This window comes from Pleurodeles waltl, chromosome 1_1 (assembly GCF_031143425.1).
Source record: "Pleurodeles waltl isolate 20211129_DDA chromosome 1_1, aPleWal1.hap1.20221129, whole genome shotgun sequence".
Taxonomy (NCBI): domain Eukaryota; kingdom Metazoa; phylum Chordata; class Amphibia; order Caudata; family Salamandridae; genus Pleurodeles; species Pleurodeles waltl.
Window position 1 is genome coordinate 45,563,467 of NC_090436.1, and position 20,295 is coordinate 45,583,761.

Sequence of the window (20,295 nt, forward strand, 5' to 3'; positions counted from 1 at the left end):
TCTACATTATCATTACACTAAATCTGATTAAAGATTTGTATTCTGAGAGCTACGCCAGAATTCGATGGGGAACAAACGGGGAATTAACGAGAGAGATCCCAATTTGTAGAGGGGCAAGACAGGGTTGTGTGTTGGCCCCCACACTCATTCTATTGTTTTTTAATGCTTGCATTCCTTACTTATTGGATTGTGTCAATGACACGCCCAAATTAGCCAGGGTAAAATCCCTTGTTTGCCAATGATACCTTGTTGTTGTCGCAAACTGCCTTTGGACTTGCTAACTTAAGAAGTTTATGGGCTTCTGTAGGGACCATGGTTTAAAAATAAATACTTCCAAAACCAAATACATGTTTTTTGGTGACATAAAACACAAAGTGAGGAAACATATATTTTTGGATAGTGAGTCAGATTGGTGGACTCACACAAATGGCCGGCTCAACTATCTAACTACTTTATGAGCCTGAAACAAAAGTTGGGGGTATTTTGAGATTTCCTGCTAGATCTTCCAGATTTGCCATTACTCCTGCAATAGCAAATTACAAAACCCAAGTCAGAGGGGAGGATTAATATGGTGCAGAACTATGGGTACACAGCAATTTGAAGAATATAGAGAGAGATTAAAATCTTTTTCCTTAAACGCCTTATTAAAAATACCTGTAAGCTCCCTCACACTGCCTATCAGGATGAATTTAAATCTACACTCCATCTCACAAATAGCTGCATTAAAGCCATTGTTGTATTGGATCAGGATCTGGTCTATGGACATCTTCAGCCCACATAGAACATGGCAGAGTGCCTTGAGTACTTCTCCAACTAAAAAAATCATATGGTGCAATTATGTTGAAAATACTTTTACTAAACTTGGGTTGGGTCAGACCCCACTCATCTCCCAAAAAATGCCATGCAGGTTGTAAAGGATGTGTTGGACTTTTGGCCATACGCATGGTCATCCCTAGTCTTTTTGCCTCCTTCCTCCTGGTTTTTCTGACCTTTCGCTGTTGGCTCTAGGACTCTGAGCACTTTATCACTGCTGACCAGTGTTAAAGTGCAGGTGCTCTCCCATCTAAAGTTGGTATGATTGGCTTATACCTGATTGGCATATTTAATTTACCTATAAGTCCCTTGTACAGTGGTATCTCTATACCCAGGGCCTGTAAATTAAATACTACTAGTGGGCCTGCAGCGCTGCTTGCGCCACCCACTGAAGTAGACTTTCAAACCTGTCTCAGGCCTGCTAGCGCAGGGCCTGTGTGCGCAGTTTTCTGCCACAGGGACCTGGCATCTAAATTTACTTGCCAGGCCCAGGACTCCCCTTTTACTACATGTAAGTCACCCCTAAAGTACGCCCTGTGGGCAGGGTGCCATGTATGTAGAAAGGCAGGACATGTGCCATATTGCATGGCCTGTCCTGGTAGTGACAAACAGCCTAACTTGGTGTCTCACTGCTGTGAGTGCTGCCTTCTCATAGGATTGCATTAGAAATGCCCTGCCTTATGTGTAGGGGTATTGTCTGATTTATGAGGGCTAGCGTAGGCGTGTTTGGTATGGTTGTGATGGTGATAATAAATACTGCTTACTGGTGTGGGTGTATTTTTTATTACTATCACAGAAATGCCACTTCTAGAAAGTGCGCATTTATCTGTGCTTATGATTCTGGTGTTTTGCAGCTTGACTCCAATCCACGTCTGGGCAGAGTGACAGTTGGGGCTTTGTGCATACTTTTCAGACAGCCTGTACACAGGGAGGGTGGAGGTGTCACTGAGGTGCATCTACATACTGAATAGTCTTCCTGGGCTGAGAGAAGGGAGAGGCGGGGCACACCTACATTTGTAAAGGCTGTGCCCTGGCCTCACACAATAGGGTCGTTAACCCCCCACTGATGTTTGGAGCCTGTGCTGAAAGGAGAGAGGGGGCACTCCCAGAACCAGTTGTAACTGGCTGGAACCTCCTCTCCCTACCACTGTAAAACACTGTAAGAACTGACTATAAGTACAGGGGAATTTTCCCCACAATTTGAACATTCTTGGAACTTGAAACTGGACACAGAACGCTGATGAATGGACTCACCAGGAAACCGCCATGGACTGCTGCTGCTGTGCTGACCTGTGACCTGCCTGGTCACTAGGAGGAACTGCCACCATCTGCATCCTTTGTGCTGGCCTGTAGCTGGGCCCACCAGCCCTGTACCTTTTCCTGGATTATTGTTCCCAGGGGCAGGGTGCTGTGGCCCCTGACCCCTGCACCGATCTTCTATAATATTGCCTTAGCGCTTAGGGGAAAAGCGCTCTTGTTCTATGCTGCAGAAGATCACCGCCGCAGCCCAGGCTGCATAATCTTCCTAGCGCTGTGAAAAGCGCTTCGTTGAGATCACCGCCGCAGCCCGGGTTTCACCTGGTGTCCTCGCGCTTCCTGGAGCGCGTTTGTGCCGAGAAAATATCACCGCCGCAGCCGGGTTCTTTCTTCGTTGCTGAGCGCGAGGAGCGCGCTCAGCTCTGTGCCCCCGGGGCACAGGGAGGATCATTTTTTTAAGAAATCGGAGCAAGCCTGCTCCTCGCGTGCTCCCGGGGGACGCGCCCTTCTCAGGGCGCCCCCGGGGCACCAGCCGGCCCCACCTGGGACCGCAACGTCATCTGGACGGAGAGGGAGAGGAGGACGCCTCTCCCTCTCGTGCAGGAGTCCCGGAGGACTCTCCTGCGATTCCAGGCCGGGCGGCAGCCTCACCGGAGGCTCGCCCTGGCCCCCAACTCTCTTGTTGGCCCCCTCGCGGGCCAGGAGTCTTCTATCACGGGGTCTCCCATTGGCAGGGCCACGGAGGTCCAGGGAGACCCCAGGGTTTAGCGGGTCCCCGGAGGGGCCCGCGTTTCTGAGAGGGGGGAGCGCGAGGCGCCCCCCTCCACCTGCAAGGATTTCCCTGACTTGGGCCCCCCCCTGGAGAGGGCCGGTGAAGGCCCGGGGGGTCCCCCAATGATCCCGGGTCCCAGAAGGGGCCCGGCAAGGAATCAGAGAGGGTGCGTGCCGCCCCTCTCTAGTTGCCAAGTTAGGGAGGCCCCCGTTTTGCGCAGAAGAGCGCCGGGGGCCCCATTTATTCGTTTCAGGCACGGAAGTGCCTCCTCATCAAAACAGGTACTGTTCAAAGAAACCAATATGATTATAGTCTAAAGTTCTTTCGACAGACTTTGCCATTATGATATATTGCCTACCTGTATTTTGATGCTTTTACATATGTGTGCACATGTTCCTTTTATGGACATGACTTGCTAATATGTTTCCCTACTTGCCATAGGTTTTCTAATGTTCCTACTATGGGCGTTTTATGATATGCTTATGACAAGTGTTCTAATGTGATAACGTGTTTCCTGACTACTGCTTATGTTGCAGAATATGGAGTAACCTGTGTGTTATGTGTGACTACTGCTAGTTTGCAGAGTAATTAATGTGTAACGTGTTCTGACAACTGCTAAGGTAGCAGGATAGTACTGTTATGTGATGTTGGTCTAATAATTACGTTGTGTACAATACAGTATATTTTCATATAATCTGGTGTTGTGTTTCCTTTGTGGTGGGGATATTGCGTCACATGTATGTGTGTGTTGTGCAAGCGCTTTACGCATTGCCTCCGGGTTAAGCCTGACTGCTCGTGCCAAGCTACCAAGGGGGTGAGCAGGGGTTATCTTGGACGTGTAACTCCCTTGCCCTGACTAGAGTGGGTAAGTTCTGTCTGGCTGAGGTGCATACCCTAGCCAACCAGAAACCCCATTTCTAACATTGGTTGTCAGCGGTGAGGATAGGACTTGCGCTTGCACAATACCATTGTGACTCATTATTTCACTACAAGGATTGCGTTTAGACCATCACATGTTTGGCTTCTCTTAACTTTCTCTCTTTGGTCATTTTTCCTGTTTTCAGTTCTCACGCTTGGGTATTGTGGTTGTCACAGTTGAGTTATTTGTACCTTTTCAAGATGGGGCTTACCTTTGATTTAGAGGACCTGCCGTTTTACACGCAGGAGGAATTAGAGGGGTTCTGTAGAGAGAGAGGGCTGCCTGTAGAAGGGGACCTCAGGAGATCTCTGAATTTCTTTGAAAGGTTTGTGACATTTACCCAGGGAGGGAGTGTGCTTAGGGGGTACCCAGAGGATCCTGAGTGTAGCGAGGGTTCCCAATGGGAGGGCTCCCAGACCTCATCCCTAGAGAGTGGTAGAGAGACTGATCAGGAGGGTGAGAATGACCGGTTGGGGACGCCAGTTGACAGGGAAGGCCCCAGTGATAGGGAGTCCCTTGCTGGGTCCAGTGTAAGAAGCAGGGCTACCTCTCATTCCTTGACGCCTGATGAGCTAAGAGATAGGCGGGAAGAGAGGGACCTGAAGTTGCAGTTAGCGCGCCTAGCTGTTGAGGAGAGAAGGGCTGAGGTAGAGAAGGCCTTAGTACAGGAGAGAATGGCAGAGGCAGAGAGGGCCTTTTCCAGAGAAAGACTCGCTCTAGAGCGCAGTCTGAAGGTTCTGGACTCACCAGCGCTGCAGGTGGAGTCCAGTGGTGGCAGCAATGTACAGTGCTGTAGCAAAGATGTTCCTCACATACCCATAGTTCTGGTACCTAGGTTCCAAGAGGGGGGTGACATACGTCAGTGGTTAAAGGAATATGAGAGGGCTCTGGTAGAGCGCAGGATCCCTGAGAAGGATTGGGGAACTGGCCTAGGGAGTTTTATTCCTGAGGAGGGGAGGGATGCCCTACTGACTCTAGAAGAGAGTGACAGGGAGGGGTACTCCGCTGTGAAGAACGCACTGATTGTGAAGTATGGTTTTTCCCCTGAGGAATACAGAAAAAGGTTTAGGGGTGGTAAGAAACTGTCCCACCAGTCTTGGGAGGAGTTTGTGGAGGCTTGCTGCATTGCACTAGATGGATGGGTGAAGGGTAGCACAGTAAACAATTTTGAAGGGCTGTTTAATCTGATTCTCAGAGAGCACCTGTTTCGTTGTTGTTTTTCAGAGTTACGCCAACACTTGTCAGTGTGTGAGCTCTCTGACCCCAGGGAGCTTGCAAAGGAGGCAGACTTCTGGTTGCGTACCAGAGGGTCTGGTGTGACATTAGGGGGTGTTCCTAATGAGAGTGGTCTAGGTGTTTCCCAACCAGGTGTGGTGGGAAAGGCTTGTGTCCCAGGTAGGTCCCAGTGTATTGGGGCGGGTAAGGCACCCCATGTCCAGTCTCAGAGGAGAGGGAATGGGGTTGGGCTGAGGCCCAGGGTACCCGAGCTCCAGTCCCAGGTCCTGGAGGGTTCCATGAGTGAACGCCAGGAGGTGAGCCTAGCCTGTGCCGTAGGGCCAGCTGTTCAGAAGGATCCCATTTTGTCATTAGGACTTGGGCGGGTGGCTGGTGATAGCGTTCCGCCGGTCCTGGTGTCTGGTAGTCTAGCTCTACAGCGGAGGAGGCGGAAATCCAGGCATAGGGTTGAGAGGGGGCTGCGGGCCCCAGTGGAGAACCTGGAGGGTCAGGGGTCAGCTCTGAGTGCAGAGCCCCCCAGGAATGACCTTGGTGAGACCATTTCTGGGCTGGGGGGAATCCAGACTCTGTCAGATGGGCAGAGGTCAGGAGACCTGCGCCAGCCAGACTCTTGTGTGGCCCTTGGGGAAAGTGTTTCCCTTGTGGGGGGTAGGTGTGCCCCCCAGGAAGTCCTGGTGCGCCAGGCAATGATTCAACCGCAGGGTGGTGACTCTGGGTTGGATGATCAGGTTCAGGGGGTAAACTCTGACCTGATGGGGAGTACGTGTGCTCCCAAGGAAGTCCTGGTGCGCCAGGCAGTGGTTCAACCGCAGGGTAGTGACTCTGGGTTGGATTGCCAGATTCAGGGGGTAAGCTCTGAACTGGTAGGGGGTAGGTGTGCTCCCAAGGAAGTCCTGGTTCGCTGGGCAATGGTCCAGTCTAAGGGTGTCGTCCCTGGACTAGATAGACGGGTTCAGGGGGTAAACTCTGACCTGGTTGGGGGGGCGGTTAGTGTGCTCACCCCCCTGTGTGAAACTTCTGGTGGCTTCTCCCGAGGTGGGGAGATGCAGGACTCTGGAAGTGGGGGTCAGGGAGGGGGAAGCCCGCCCTGGACCCCGGTGCAACCCAAGGGTGTCGTCCCTAGGTTGGGTGGTCAGTCGCCAGGTAGTGATCCTGGGCTGGCGAGAAAGTTGTGCAGGGCTGCTGTACCCAGCACCCTGGCAAGTGTGGATTCTGGTGATACCCCTCCTAGGAGAGGAGGGCGGGATCCTAGAAGGAGGGGTAGAGGGAGGAGAGCCTCGCCTCTAGCCCCTGTAGAACCTATGGGTGCGGACCCTAGGTTGGTGGATCAGTGGCAGGGTAGAGCCCCTGAACTGATCGGAAAGGGAGTGGAGACAGGTTGCTTTGCACCTGGGGCTACCGCCCCCCACTCATTATGGTTTCAGAGACCAGAGGCTCCTAGATGGCCTGGGGCCTGGTTCTGGCCATTGGCAGCTAGAGAATCCCCGTGGGTTGGTCTAGGCTGCCTGGGACGCATTGACAGAGAGATCCCAGTGGAGTCAGGAAGGCGTAGAACTGGAACATGCCCCTGCTGTTGTGGGCCTGGGTCCTTGTTCTATCGCCCCAATCAGGAAAGTACATCAAGGTATTGATTGTTCTCCCCTGGATTTTGGCTGGTAGGGGGTTGTGTTGGACTTTTGGCCATACGCATGGTCATCCCTAGTCTTTTTGCCTCCTTCCTCCTGGTTTTTCTGACCTTTCGCTGTTGGCTCTAGGACTCTGAGCACTTTATCACTGCTGACCAGTGTTAAAGTGCAGGTGCTCTCCCATCTAAAGTTGGTATGATTGGCTTATACCTGATTGGCATATTTAATTTACCTATAAGTCCCTTGTACAGTGGTATCTCTATACCCAGGGCCTGTAAATTAAATACTACTAGTGGGCCTGCAGCGCTGCTTGCGCCACCCACTGAAGTAGACTTTCAAACCTGTCTCAGGCCTGCTAGCGCAGGGCCTGTGTGCGCAGTTTTCTGCCACAGGGACCTGGCATCTAAATTTACTTGCCAGGCCCAGGACTCCCCTTTTACTACATGTAAGTCACCCCTAAAGTACGCCCTGTGGGCAGGGTGCCATGTATGTAGAAAGGTAGGACATGTGCCATATTGCATGGCCTGTCCTGGTAGTGACAAACAGCCTAACTTGGTGTCTCACTGCTGTGAGTGCTGCCTTCTCATAGGATTGCATTAGAAATGCCCTGCCTTATGTGTAGGGGTATTGTCTGATTTATGAGGGCTAGCGTAGGCGTGTTTGGTATGGTTGTGATGGTGATAATAAATACTGCTTACTGGTGTGGGTGTATTTTTTATTACTATCACAGAAATGCCACTTCTAGAAAGTGCGCATTTATCTGTGCTTATGATTCTGGTGTTTTGCAGCTTGACTCCAATCCACGTCTGGGCAGAGTGACAGTTGGGGCTTTGTGCATACTTTTCAGACAGCCTGTACACAGGGAGGGTGGAGGTGTCACTGAGGTGCATCTACATACTGAATAGTCTTCCTGGGCTGAGAGAAGGGAGAGGCGGGGCACACCTACATTTGTAAAGGCTGTGCCCTGGCCTCACACAATAGGGTCGTTAACCCCCCACTGATGTTTGGAGCCTGTGCTGAAAGGAGAGAGGGGGCACTCCCAGAACCAGTTGTAACTGGCTGGAACCTCCTCTCCCTACCACTGTAAAACACTGTAAGAACTGACTATAAGTACAGGGGAATTTTCCCCACAATTTGAACATTCTTGGAACTTGAAACTGGACACAGAACGCTGATGAATGGACTTACCAGGAAACCGCCATGGACTGCTGCTGCTGTGCTGACCTGTGACCTGCCTGGTCACTAGGAGGAACTGCCACCATCTGCATCCTTTGTGCTGGCCTGTAGCTGGGCCCACCAGCCCTGTACCTTTTCCTGGATTATTGTTCCCAGGGGCAGGGTGCTGTGGCCCCTGACCCCTGCACCGATCTTCTATAATATTGCCTTAGCGCTTAGGGGAAAAGCGCTCTTGTTCTATGCTGCAGAAGATCACCGCCGCAGCCCAGGCTGCATAATCTTCCTAGCGCTGTGAAAAGCGCTTCGTTGAGATCACCGCCGCAGCCCGGGTTTCACCTGGTGTCCTCGCGCTTCCTGGAGCGCGTTTGTGCCGAGAAAATATCACCGCCGCAGCCGGGTTATTTCTTCGTTGCTGAGCGCGAGGAGCGCGCTCAGCTCTGTGCCCCCGGGGCACAGGGAGGATCATTTTTTTAAGAAATCGGAGCAAGCCTGCTCCTCGCGTGCTCCCGGGGGACGCGCCCTTCTCAGGGCGCCCCCGGGGCACCAGCCGGCCCCACCTGGGACCGCAACGTCATCTGGACGGAGAGGGAGAGGAGGACGCCTCTCCCTCTCGTGCAGGAGTCCCGGAGGACTCTCCTGCGATTCCAGGCCGGGCGGCAGCCTCACCGGAGGCTCGCCCTGGCCCCCAACTCTCTTGTTGGCCCCCTCGCGGGCCAGGAGTCTTCTATCACGGGGTCTCCCATTGGCAGGGCCACGGAGGTCCAGGGAGACCCCAGGGTTTAGCGGGTCCCCGGAGGGGCCCGCGTTTCTGAGAGGGGGGAGCGCGAGGCGCCCCCCTCCACCTGCAAGGATTTCCCTGACTTGGGCCCCCCCCTGGAGAGGGCCGGTGAAGGCCCGGGGGGTCCCCCAATGATCCCGGGTCCCAGAAGGGGCCCGGCAAGGAATCAGAGAGGGTGCGTGCCGCCCCTCTCTAGTTGCCAAGTTAGGGAGGCCCCCGTTTTGCGCAGAAGAGCGCCGGGGGCCCCATTTATTCGTTTCAGGCACGGAAGTGCCTCCTCATCAAAACAGGTACTGTTCAAAGAAACCAATATGATTATAGTCTAAAGTTCTTTCGACAGACTTTGCCATTATGATATATTGCCTACCTGTATTTTGATGCTTTTACATATGTGTGCACATGTTCCTTTTATGGACATGACTTGCTAATATGTTTCCCTACTTGCCATAGGTTTTCTAATGTTCCTACTATGGGCGTTTTATGATATGCTTATGACAAGTGTTCTAATGTGATAACGTGTTTCCTGACTACTGCTTATGTTGCAGAATATGGAGTAACCTGTGTGTTATGTGTGACTACTGCTAGTTTGCAGAGTAATTAATGTGTAACGTGTTCTGACAACTGCTAAGGTAGCAGGATAGTACTGTTATGTGATGTTGGTCTAATAATTACGTTGTGTACAATACAGTATATTTTCATATAATCTGGTGTTGTGTTTCCTTTGTGGTGGGGATATTGCGTCACATGTATGTGTGTGTTGTGCAAGCGCTTTACGCATTGCCTCCGGGTTAAGCCTGACTGCTCGTGCCAAGCTACCAAGGGGGTGAGCAGGGGTTATCTTGGACGTGTAACTCCCTTGCCCTGACTAGAGTGGGTAAGTTCTGCCTGGCTGAGGTGCATACCCTAGCCAACCAGAAACCCCATTTCTAACAGGATGCGTATTGGCTAAGCCTACAAGTAGAAAAGTTAGCAGAGGTGCCTTTTTTTAGTATAACAGATAGTTTTATATCAGTCAAGTGCCACTATGAATTTGAGCATTACATGGATTTGATTATATCTCCTCTAGCAAATGCACTTTATATCAGATTTAGATTAGGGTCTCTACCACTACAGACTTTCACTTGCAGATAGACCCAACATGAAAGACATTCAGATTTATGTCCAATGGGATGTGGAATTGCCGAGTGCACTGCCCATGTTTTATTTCTTTGTCCTGCCTATTCTAAGCAGAGGGCCCTTTGGATCATACCACTTTGAAGATCCATGGGTCTTAGGAACCAGCCTTTAGCCCTTAGGATTTGCAAAACAAACCCTCATGGGACTGTGGCATGTGCATTGGCAAAATCTTTAGAGGCAATCTGGCATACTAGAGCAAAATCTTTGAGGGGTAATTTATAATGTATTGTATCAAAGTTGAGTTCAGCGTGGAGTCGCAGCCCAATAGTTTCAGCTTTTTATAGACAATTTATGAATGTGAAGTATTAAATTGATATCTGTTTCTCCCGTGAGGTTATATTCTTAGTATTTGGGTATAAACTCAAATTTATTTATATTGCACTGCATTTTTATCTCTGTTTTAGATGTCGCTTCTGGTATATAGTGTTAATTGGATGTTTGAAATTATTAGCCAGAGGATTTTATTCTCGTTTTTTTCATTTTTTTCTTTATATTTATCTAAGTGTTTTGTAAAATGTGATTTTATGGTATTTTTTACCTAAATAAAGCTGAACTTGATAATCTACAGTTTCTTGTCATGACATTCTCTAACTATGGTGTATATCTGTTGATTTCAGAATTGACAAAACATGTACTGTTCAGACCCAGTTTTCCCACGAGCATGGATTTGTATTCGGATTGGAGGCTGAAGTCTCCTTCGAAGCTAAAATACCTCTTATTGGTGTAGGAGGAAGTAGCCGTTTTGCTGCAAAGACATCCACTTCACATACTTGGAGTTTGACTGACATCAACACAATTGCGGTACAGATTTACCTGCTTACTTTATTGTATCCATGAATGTGATTAGGTAACTATTACTGTGCATCATAACAAGAAGGAGCTGAGATGCTCTGACTCTGCACGGATAGGTTGCCCCAGAATTTGACCTTTATGTCAAGGAAATCTCTTTGTTTCCTTCTGTGAACTAACAACCCATGTTAAAGGGACAGCTCTTAGGAAGACTTTTTTATTACTTTCTGTAGGAAGCATATAATTTCCTTAGGATGTAGAACATTATGGGGCATATTTAAGAGCCCCTAGCACTATTCTGATGCCACATTAGCATTATTTTTTTACACTAATGTGGCATTAGAAGGCCAAAAACGCCGCACCATATTTTCAAAGTGGCGAAATTAGTGCATTGAGCCACTTTGTAACCCCTTGCGCTAAATTATGCCTGCGCTAGCATAATATATGCAAAGGGGGCGTTCTCCTGTTAGGAGGGCTGAAAAAATGGCACAAGGAAATCTAACAGATTTCCCAGCGTCATTTTTTATGACACTTTCAACACTTGCCCAGAGCAGGCGCTAAAGGGGGCATGCCATTGAATACAATGGGCCCCTATATAATGTGCAGTAGTAGCGTCAAAATTTTGTCGCTACGCCTACAGAGTGCATCAATAGCGTCAAACAAAATGACACTATTGCCCTCTACCCTGCGCCATGGTGCGCCATATTTTAAATACACATGGTGGCGGTAGGGGGTGCTAAAGGGCGCAGGAAAAGTGGTGTTGCACTGTGCGCAGCTCCACTTTTCTTAAATATACCCCTATATGTTTCACATCTTTTGTAGCACAGCCTAGTTAGTCACCTAGAATCAACTGTCAACCTGAAGGCTCTTCAGAGCTTTACAAACTGTTCAGTCAACACTTATTAAGAAGTTCTTAGCAGGTTCATGTGGAGCTGGCTGCTTAGGCTGTGAATTGTGGAGTCAAATATTATAGAAAGTTTACTGTGACATATGGGATGTGTGAAGGTTGGAATTGTGTGGACGTTTACAAGTGGTCCGTTGGTGAATTCAAACAGAAAGCATGCGGTGTAGTCACCAAGGCTCCAACGTATGATTAACAAATCCAATGTTAAATAATTTTCAGCTTTACTTAAGTACATGTAACATGATCTTGAGGAACCATGCATGTTTTTTTCAACTTTTTTATTGCTTTTCCAAATAACAGTGTTAGCGCAAGTCGGTTTGAGGGCCAGGATCAGCCAGTTGCCTTCATCAGCAAGTGACTACTCCCAGGAGAAAGAAAATGGAGTGCCACTGAGAGGGAGAGCTTTGCTGTGGTCTGTAGAAGTTGAGGCCATATGTGTTTGGCACTCACTCCCATGTTCAAACTGACCACAGACCTCTCAGATGGCTCATGCAAATAAGGGGGGGATTAAAAAAACTGTGAAAGTGGTCCATTTCCCTACAGGGGATGAACTTCACAGTGGAACATAGACCTGGGAGTGCCCCTGCCAACTACCAGAATGTAGGTTAGTAGCCATCACCTTTCATTTGTGGGGGCAGTGTAGGCAGTTTTTCCCTGGTCACCCCCAAACACTTTGGACAGATACTGGTGGTCAGTGACTCTTGGCTGTGCCCTGGGTACTGCTAACCAGTCTCATGGCCAGTGCTCTGTGTAAAGTGGATATGGAAATTAGGTTAATTGTAATTTTCAGTATAAACCTACATGGTAGGGCATGTAGGTTTAGGGACCTCAGCATAGGTTGTGCACCCATAGGTGCACTGCTGAGGTGTCCAGTGTCAATTTAAATCGTCCTCTGTGAAAAACTCCGCTCTGCTGGTGGAGTTTGTGAAATTTGGCAACTTTGCGTTCTGCGGCAACTGCAGAGTTACCGATTGACTCTGCACTCTGCACCCTATCAGAGTTTTTTTCTGTTCTTCCCCTGTTGGCGCACTCATTTTCTGTAATTTCAAGCGTGAAAGAAGCGAGACGAAAGAGGACCGCTCTCTCATGAGCACAAACAAGATTTATTACCCGCTTGCAAGACATAGCATCACAACAGCGACTTTCAGACCATCTTTTTTTTACATAGGTGAGTGAACGCGATCGACTGCTGCTGAAACCTGGCAAAGCTGAAGCAGCTAAAATCTTCAACTTTGAGTGACAAATCTTCTCTAATTGACCGTTCGCTTTGCTATTGTTGAACGAGGGGTACTTTTTAATTAGTTTTTTGTTTCCAACAACAGAAAGTGCCCCAGAGACTCCAACTTTCTATTCCTGTCCAACAGGCTCCTCCCACTGCTTTTTCCATCTCCTGGTCACTTTTCACTTGGATTTTGCGCTGGAAGGATCCCTGTTTTGTCTCCTGGATATATCATTGGATTTAAGGACTTTGTATTTGAGATTTCACAAGTAATTTCAAAAACACGTGTGTAAGGGTGTTGTACAACTTGTTTGTTACATGGGGGCATGCACCAAGATTTATCTGTACTTTTATTTAAAAAAATTAATGTATTCTGGTGGGTGGCCTGCATTTGGGGCCTAGTTATAGTTTTATCTGTAATTCTTGTTCTACAAAGGAAAAATGTTTAACAGTGCACAACATTTTCTCCATGTTTTGTTTTGTAAATTTGTAATATTCATTAAATTGAATGTTAATGATAAGTGACATAGCCTGCTAATGGAATAAGCCTTCCAGCTGTAGGTCAAGTACTAGGCATGGGTGCATGATGAAAAAACAACTGTTTGTGTGCCTGTGGAGCTGAAACACCGTGGATGGCATTGGAATAAAGATAACAAAATGTTGTTTGGCAGTATTTCACATTTTCTTTCTTGAAACAGTGTACAGTGGGGTTACCATACTCGCTACCCTTGTATAATGTGTTTTGTTGTTGTAAAATGTTTAGCCCCTTTAATTTTAGTGGAATTACTAATTCTAAATTAATTCTGTTTTTTTCTCCTGTATCAATGCCTTCTTTGGCCAGTGTGTGAGAGTGTTTGTCTTAGGCCACCATTTGTCTTTGTTCCCCATGCCAGGGGCCTATTTTGTATAGTCAAAATTATAGTCCTATACCTATATGTATTTTTTGTTTTCTGTTTATCTTGCTTGTTGTTTGATGTGGTTGGTGGCCATTTTGTTTAGGCACCCAGTAGTCCTGCATGTGTTCTTTGTTGTGGTGGCCATGCCTCCTTGCTGGTTATAGTTTGACTATGTGGCTGGCAGCCATTTTGTGTATGCAGCCAGTGTGCTTTAGGGCTACATGTGCTCTTCTTTGTTGTGGTGGCCATGCCTCCTTGCTGGTTTTTTGTTTGACCATGTGGCTGGCGGACATTTTGTGTATTTATTCAGGGATAGTAGGCCAATGCTTATTAGTAAATGTACAGTATAGGCAGTTTTTTGTATTTTGTTATATACTTTTTTTTTTGCATTTTTCACCTTCACCATACCTTGCCTTCCAACTCCTGTGGTTTTTCATGCTAGTCTCCTTCCCTTACTACATCAGCAGTTGAAATCTATTTTCAATTTTTTTAGCCTTGTCTTCTCATTTTTTTGACACCCTTTATTTTATTTACATTTATAATATCAGTGTTATAATAATAATAATAATATTTAAATAGTTTTTAACTTTTTTTGCCTGCTTTTCGATTTTTTAAAAATAAATCACAATTGTTTTTCTTTTTTTTCCGATTTCCCCATTAGCCGCATGTTTGCCATAGGAGTACACTTGCACTGCATTACATAACAACACATTATTCAAGGATTATTATTATTCCATTTGTCACCAGTACCTCCCTGAGTGCCACATGCCAGCTTGATGCAGACAAAGCTAACAGTTACATTCTGTATGTTGTTGAATGGATGCACTGTATTTTGTAATTATTTGTACGTTTATTTAGGTAACCATTTTATGATTTTGTTTGTTTCTACTACTAACGCAGCTCCAACAACCATGCCACTTTTCACTGATCATTCTTGCATGTTTTCTTCTATGTGTACGAAGAGAAAGAGACATCATCCACAGTGTTGCCAGACAGAAAGCCTGTGCTCGATGTGATGTGTGACCACAATCACAACGACACAGACTTCTCTTCAGCTTGGGAAACTGAATACTACTGCCAACTGACAGCTTCAAGATGGCCCCAAAGAAAGCTGCTACCAAGAAAGTGGCCAGTGATAGGCAGGAGCTTCCCACAACTGGTATGTCGCCCCAGACCTTTTTAGGGAAAGACGTGTGCCTGCCGCACAAGCCTTTAGGGAGCTTGATGGGAGCACCACTCCCATATCAGCGGCCCAGTTCCAAAGTAGGTCCAAGCTCATGTCTGGCACAGAGGCAGCCTCTTTAATCACAGGAACACTGATGAGCAGTGATGTCGAATTGGATCTCTTTCTCAAAGTAGTACCCAATCGTTGCCAGAAACTTAGGCCAGTGAACAGCCACAGCCAGCAATAGCATTTCCTCCTGAAGGAGGAGCAGATAAGGATGTTGAGCTTTATGCAGATGAAGTCGAAGAAGCCCCTCTTTCAAAAGATTCACTATCTTCCAGATTTCCTCCATCTTCTTCCTCAAGCCCCACTTCTGATAATCAAGACTCCACTTCGATGCTACCTCATTCTGAGACATGCTGCAAGAGGCAAGGAGTGAAAAGGAAGGTTCCTGAAAGCCTTAGAGTTATGGATGAAGAATAGGAGGATGACGAGTCTGATGACGAGCCAGTCATCATGGATGTTAACCCATCCCCATTGGAGTCAAACATTACCCCATCTTCTCAACCTGTTCCAAGAGATGTGGCACCGATACCACCACCTCTGCCAGCTTCCATATTTAAAAGGCCCCGGGTGGGATCTACATCCACACCCACCTCTGTTGAAGAAGGCACTGCAGAGAGGCAACCTTCATCAAAACAACATCCACCTACACCACTTATTCAGATATATTGGCAGTGGCACCAGTGTTAGAAAGTTGTCCTTCCCAATTTTGACTTCTTTACGGTTAGTGAAAAGGTGCCAAGCATTGTCATATGCTCCATTTGCCGAGCAAGTGTTAGTAGGGGTAAGTTTGTTACAAGCTATGGAACCTGAGGCCAAACAACCCATTTAAGAAAACACCATGCAATCCGCTGGGAGGCATACCTTAGTGGCCAAAAGAAAATTCCTGCAAGTGGTGTTAGTGAAGGTGTTGAAAGCAGGTAATGTTATCTGATCATGGTGGAAGGTGAAAGTGAAGAGGAGGGTGACATTTTTGTTACACAAATCAGCCCTGTCCCAGCAGTGCAGTAGTATCATCGCCCACATCAGCATCGCAATGGCACAGGAAGACTCAGAGTCAGGTCGAAACACTAAGGCAAGAACCTACAGTGGCTGCCCCCCTTAGATGCACATTGAGCCTACCACCACCTTCAAAGTCGCCTGCATCAGTGGCACCAGCAAAAAAAAAAAAACATGTTTAGGCAGAAGGGGCAGTACGAACGCAACCACCCAACAGAACGTTTGTACAACGGGAAGCTGGCTAAAATGTTAGCGTTGGACCTCCTCCCTTTTTCTTTGGTGGAAGGAGGGGGTTTTCTCAAATTTGGGGTGGCTATCTGCCCGAAATGGAAGGTTCTCAGTCAGACATATTTCGCCAGATCATGATGTGCTAGAATTGGTTGGACAAGCTTTGCAGCAGAGTGTTGACAAGATAATCCACCTGACGACAGACATTTGGACCAGTTGCCATGCCATTGATTACGTATGCATCAATGCACACTGGTCCTCTTTTGTGGGGGTTAGAGAAATTATATCTGCAGGTATTAACAAGCTAAAATTCTTAATGGTGCTTGGAAGCATGCAACAGTAGCTATGTTCGCCATTGAGAAATCCCATGCAACTGCAAACATCTTGGATGACTTTAACAAAAAGGTCTGTGAATGGATGTGCCCCAGACGGCTTAACATTGGATTTGTTGTCACAGACAATGGCACTAATATAGTAAATGCCAAGTCATGGTGGCTGTAGGAGGCTGGCCTGGCTTGTAGTGGGTACCAGAGGTACTTACACTCTGTGCCAGGTACAGTTATCCCTTATTAGTAGAATAGAGGTGTTTCTAGCAGCTTAGGCTGATAGAAGGTAGCTATGGCAAAGCAGCTTAGGCTGAACTAGGAGACATGCAAAGCTCCTACTATACCACTTATATCATATGGACAATATCATAATAAAACACAATACTCAGAGTTACTAAAAATAAAGGTATGACAATATGCCACAAGTATCTCAGTGAGTACCCTCAGTAAGAAGGTAAGTAATATACACAAGCTATATGTACACAAACCCAAAACAGGTAAGTAAGAGTCAGAAAAGTAATGCAAACAGTGTAGAATTACAATAGATTGCAATAGGCAGACATAGGTCTAGGGGCAACACAAACCATATACTCCAAAGTGGAATGCGAATCACGAATGGACCCCAGACCTATGGGAGCTTGTAGAGGGTCGCTGGGATTGTAAGAAAACAGTCAGGGTGTCCAAGATACCCCATCCCAAGACCCTGAAACGTAGGAGTAAAGTACACCTACTACCCCAAAAGAACACAGTAGTCGTGATAGGGGGATTCTGCAAGAACCACAAACACCAGCAGTGCACTGAAAACGGATTCCTGGACCTGAGGACCTGCAAGGCAAGCGGACCAAGTCCAATAGTCGCAACAGTGTCCTGGGGGGGTAGGAGCCCAGGAAACCCTGGATGAAGGTGCAAGGAAGCTGCCTCTGGATAGAAGAATCTTGGATTTCTGCAAGAACAAAGAGAACTAGGAACTTCTCCTTTGGTTGGAAGATGTCCCACGTCGTGATGAAGGTTGCAGAAGTGTTCCCATGCAGAAATACCACAAACAAGCCTTGCTAGCTGCAAGAGTTGCAGTAGAGGTTTTTGGGTGCTGCTGGGGACCAGGAAGGACCAGGATTTTGCCCCTTGGAGAAGGAGACAGAGGGGGTGTTCAGAAACTCGTTGAGCCCCCACAAAAGCAGGCAGCACCCGCAGAAGTACCTGAACAGGCACTTAGAAGATTTGTGAACTGGAGCTGACCCAGAGTCACAAAGGAGGGTCCCACGACGCCGGAGGCCAACTCAGTGGGTTGAGCACTGCAGGACGGAGTGCTGGGGACCCAGGCTAGGCTGTGCACAAAGGAAATCCTGGAAGGGTGCACAGGAGCCGGAGCAGCTGCAAATCACGCAGGACACAGGTTTGCAGTCTAGCGTGGGGAGGCAAGGACTTACCTCCACCAAACTTGGACTGAAGGATCACTGGACTGTGGGAGTCACTTGGATAGAGTTCCTGTGTACCAGGGACCAGGCTCGTCAGGATGAAAGGGGACCCAGAGGACCGATGATGCAGTCTTTTGGTGCCTGCGTTAGCAGGGGGAAGATTACGTCGACCCACTGGAGATTTCTTCTTGGCTTCCAGTGCAGGGTAAAGGCAGGTGTACCCCAGAGCATGCACCACCAGGAAACAGTCGAGAAAGCTGGCAGGATGAGGCGCTACAATGGTGCTGGTAGTCGTCTTGTTACTTTGTTGCGGTTTTGCAGGCGTCCTGGAGCAGTCAGCGGTCGAACCTTGGTAGAAGTCGAAGAGGGAGATGCAGAGGAACTCTGGTGAGCTCTTGCATTCGTTATCTGAAGAATTCCCCAAAGCAGAGACCCTAAATAGCTAGAAAAGGAGGTTTGACTACCAAGAAAGGAGGATTGGCTACCAAGAAAGGTAAGAGCCTATCAGAGGGGGTCTCTGCCGTCACCTGCTGGCATTGGCCACTCAGAGCAGTCCAGTGTGCCCCCAACACCTCTGTTTCCAAGATGGCGGAGGTCTGGGACACACTGGAGGAGCTCTGGGCACCTCCCCTGGGAGATACTGGTCAGGGGAGTGGTCACTCCCCTTTCCTTTGTCGAGTTTCGCACCAGAGCAGGGCTGGGGGATCCCTGAACTGGTGTAGACTGGCTTATGCAGAGATGGGCACCATCTGTGCCCATCAAAGCATTTCCAGAGGCTGGGGGAGGCTACTCCTCCCCAGCCCTTCACACCTATTTCCAAAGGGAGAGGGTGTAACACCCTCTCTTAGAAGAAATCCTTTGTTCTGCCTTCCTGGGCCAGGGCTGCCTGGACCCCAGGAGGGCAGAAACCTGTCTGAGGGCTTGGCAGCAGCAGCAGTTGCAGTGGAAACTCAGGAAAGGCAGTTTGGCAGTACCCGGGTTCTGTGCTAGAGACCCGGGGGATCATGGAATTGTCCCCCCAATACCATAATGGTATTGGGGTGACAATTCCATGATCTTAGACATGTTACATGGCCATGTTCGGAGTTACCATTGTGACGCTATACATAGGTGGTGACCTATGTATAGTGCAAGCGTGTAATGGTGTCCCCGCATTCACAAAGTCCGGGGAATTTGCCCTGAATGATGTGGCCAGGGTGCCCACACACTAAGTAACTTGGCACCCAAACTTCACTAAGTGAAAGTTAGACATATAGACATTTAGGTGACTTATAAGTTGCATATGTGCAGTGAAAAATGGCTGTGAAATAACGTGGACGTTTTTTCACTCAGGCTGCAGTGGCAGGCCTGTGTAAGAATTGTCAGAGCTCCCTATGGGTGGCAAAAGAAATGCGGCAGCCCATAGGGATCTCCTGGAAACCCAATACCCTGGGTAGTTCTGTGTTTGGCGCACTGCCTAAACATTGTACAGGGCTTCCTAAAAAAAAAACTCGAGTCAGTAACTGTCCACATGCAGAAGAATCTGCACTCATTTTAGCCATTCTTTTAAAGCCCGCAAGCTGTTGAGGATTATCCAGAGTGACAACAGAATGCCAGTTAAAGCCCTCATACACGAGGTGCCAAAACATTGGAATTCTAGTTATTATATGTTGCTGCATCGGTTTGAACAGTGCAGACCGATCAATAAATATCTCATGCAAAGAGAGGATGCAACTGTGAAAGGCATGATCATTGAGATGGACCAATGGAGCTTGGTCAAATACCTGACAGAGATGTTGATTTCTTTTGTAATTTTCACATGGGAAGTCAGCAAATAGTACTGTACCGTGGGTCAAGCTATCCTATTAGTGCATATGCTGAAGAAACAGATGTAGAAGTTGACTGAAACATATGCAGGTACGGATGAAAAAAACAGATGCACAGGAGTTGTCAGAGAGCTTCCCTCTTCACTTTTCTGTTAATACAAGGCTGCAAAGAGACACTGTGTCATCCAAAAATTACATCCATGCCACAATTCTTGACCCACAGTACAATTACTTGCCACTTTCATTCTTTTTTCAGATGGGGATGTTTTAACCTACAAGACATGGATTGCTAAAGCAAGCCAGAGACCTAGGAAAAGAACGGATGGAGATTAGAGCCCCAATCATGGGCAGAAATTCTGGGGTGCAGCCTACAACTTCCATAGAGCCTGCAGACAGTGCTGTAGGCTCACATTAGCCAAAATCAACACCAGCAATAACAACAGAAACAGGAGCAGCAGCCCTAAAATCTGGATTTGATTGCTTTCTAAAGGCAGGGCTTAAGTCCACTGCAGAGGCGAAGGCAAAAGAGCACAGGCAAGGTGGAGCACCAATGACTATTGAATGGATGTGCCAGGCCTACCTGGTTAACCCAACATTTATTTGGATCAAAGCCCATTGGTGTATTGGTATGGGAAGAGGCGCCAATGGACAGGGCTCACCAGGCTGGCAATAAAGTATGTATGTCTGTTGAGCGTGTTCAGAGCAGCCGGTGCAGTTGTGAAAGTGAGAAGGAC

The 20,295-nt window shown here is 47.9% G+C and overlaps 1 protein-coding gene across 1 annotated transcript in view; it reads left to right on the forward strand.

Annotated features, from left to right (window-relative positions):
* LOC138260332 (uncharacterized) overlaps positions 1-20,295 on the forward strand; it is a 296,148-nt gene that overhangs the window by 184,626 nt on the left and 91,227 nt on the right. Inside the window, exon 4 of the mRNA XM_069208773.1 lies at positions 10,370-10,553. Within this exon, the coding sequence (XP_069064874.1) occupies positions 10,370-10,553 (184 nt within the window). The remainder of the gene's footprint in view (positions 1-10,369; positions 10,554-20,295) is intronic.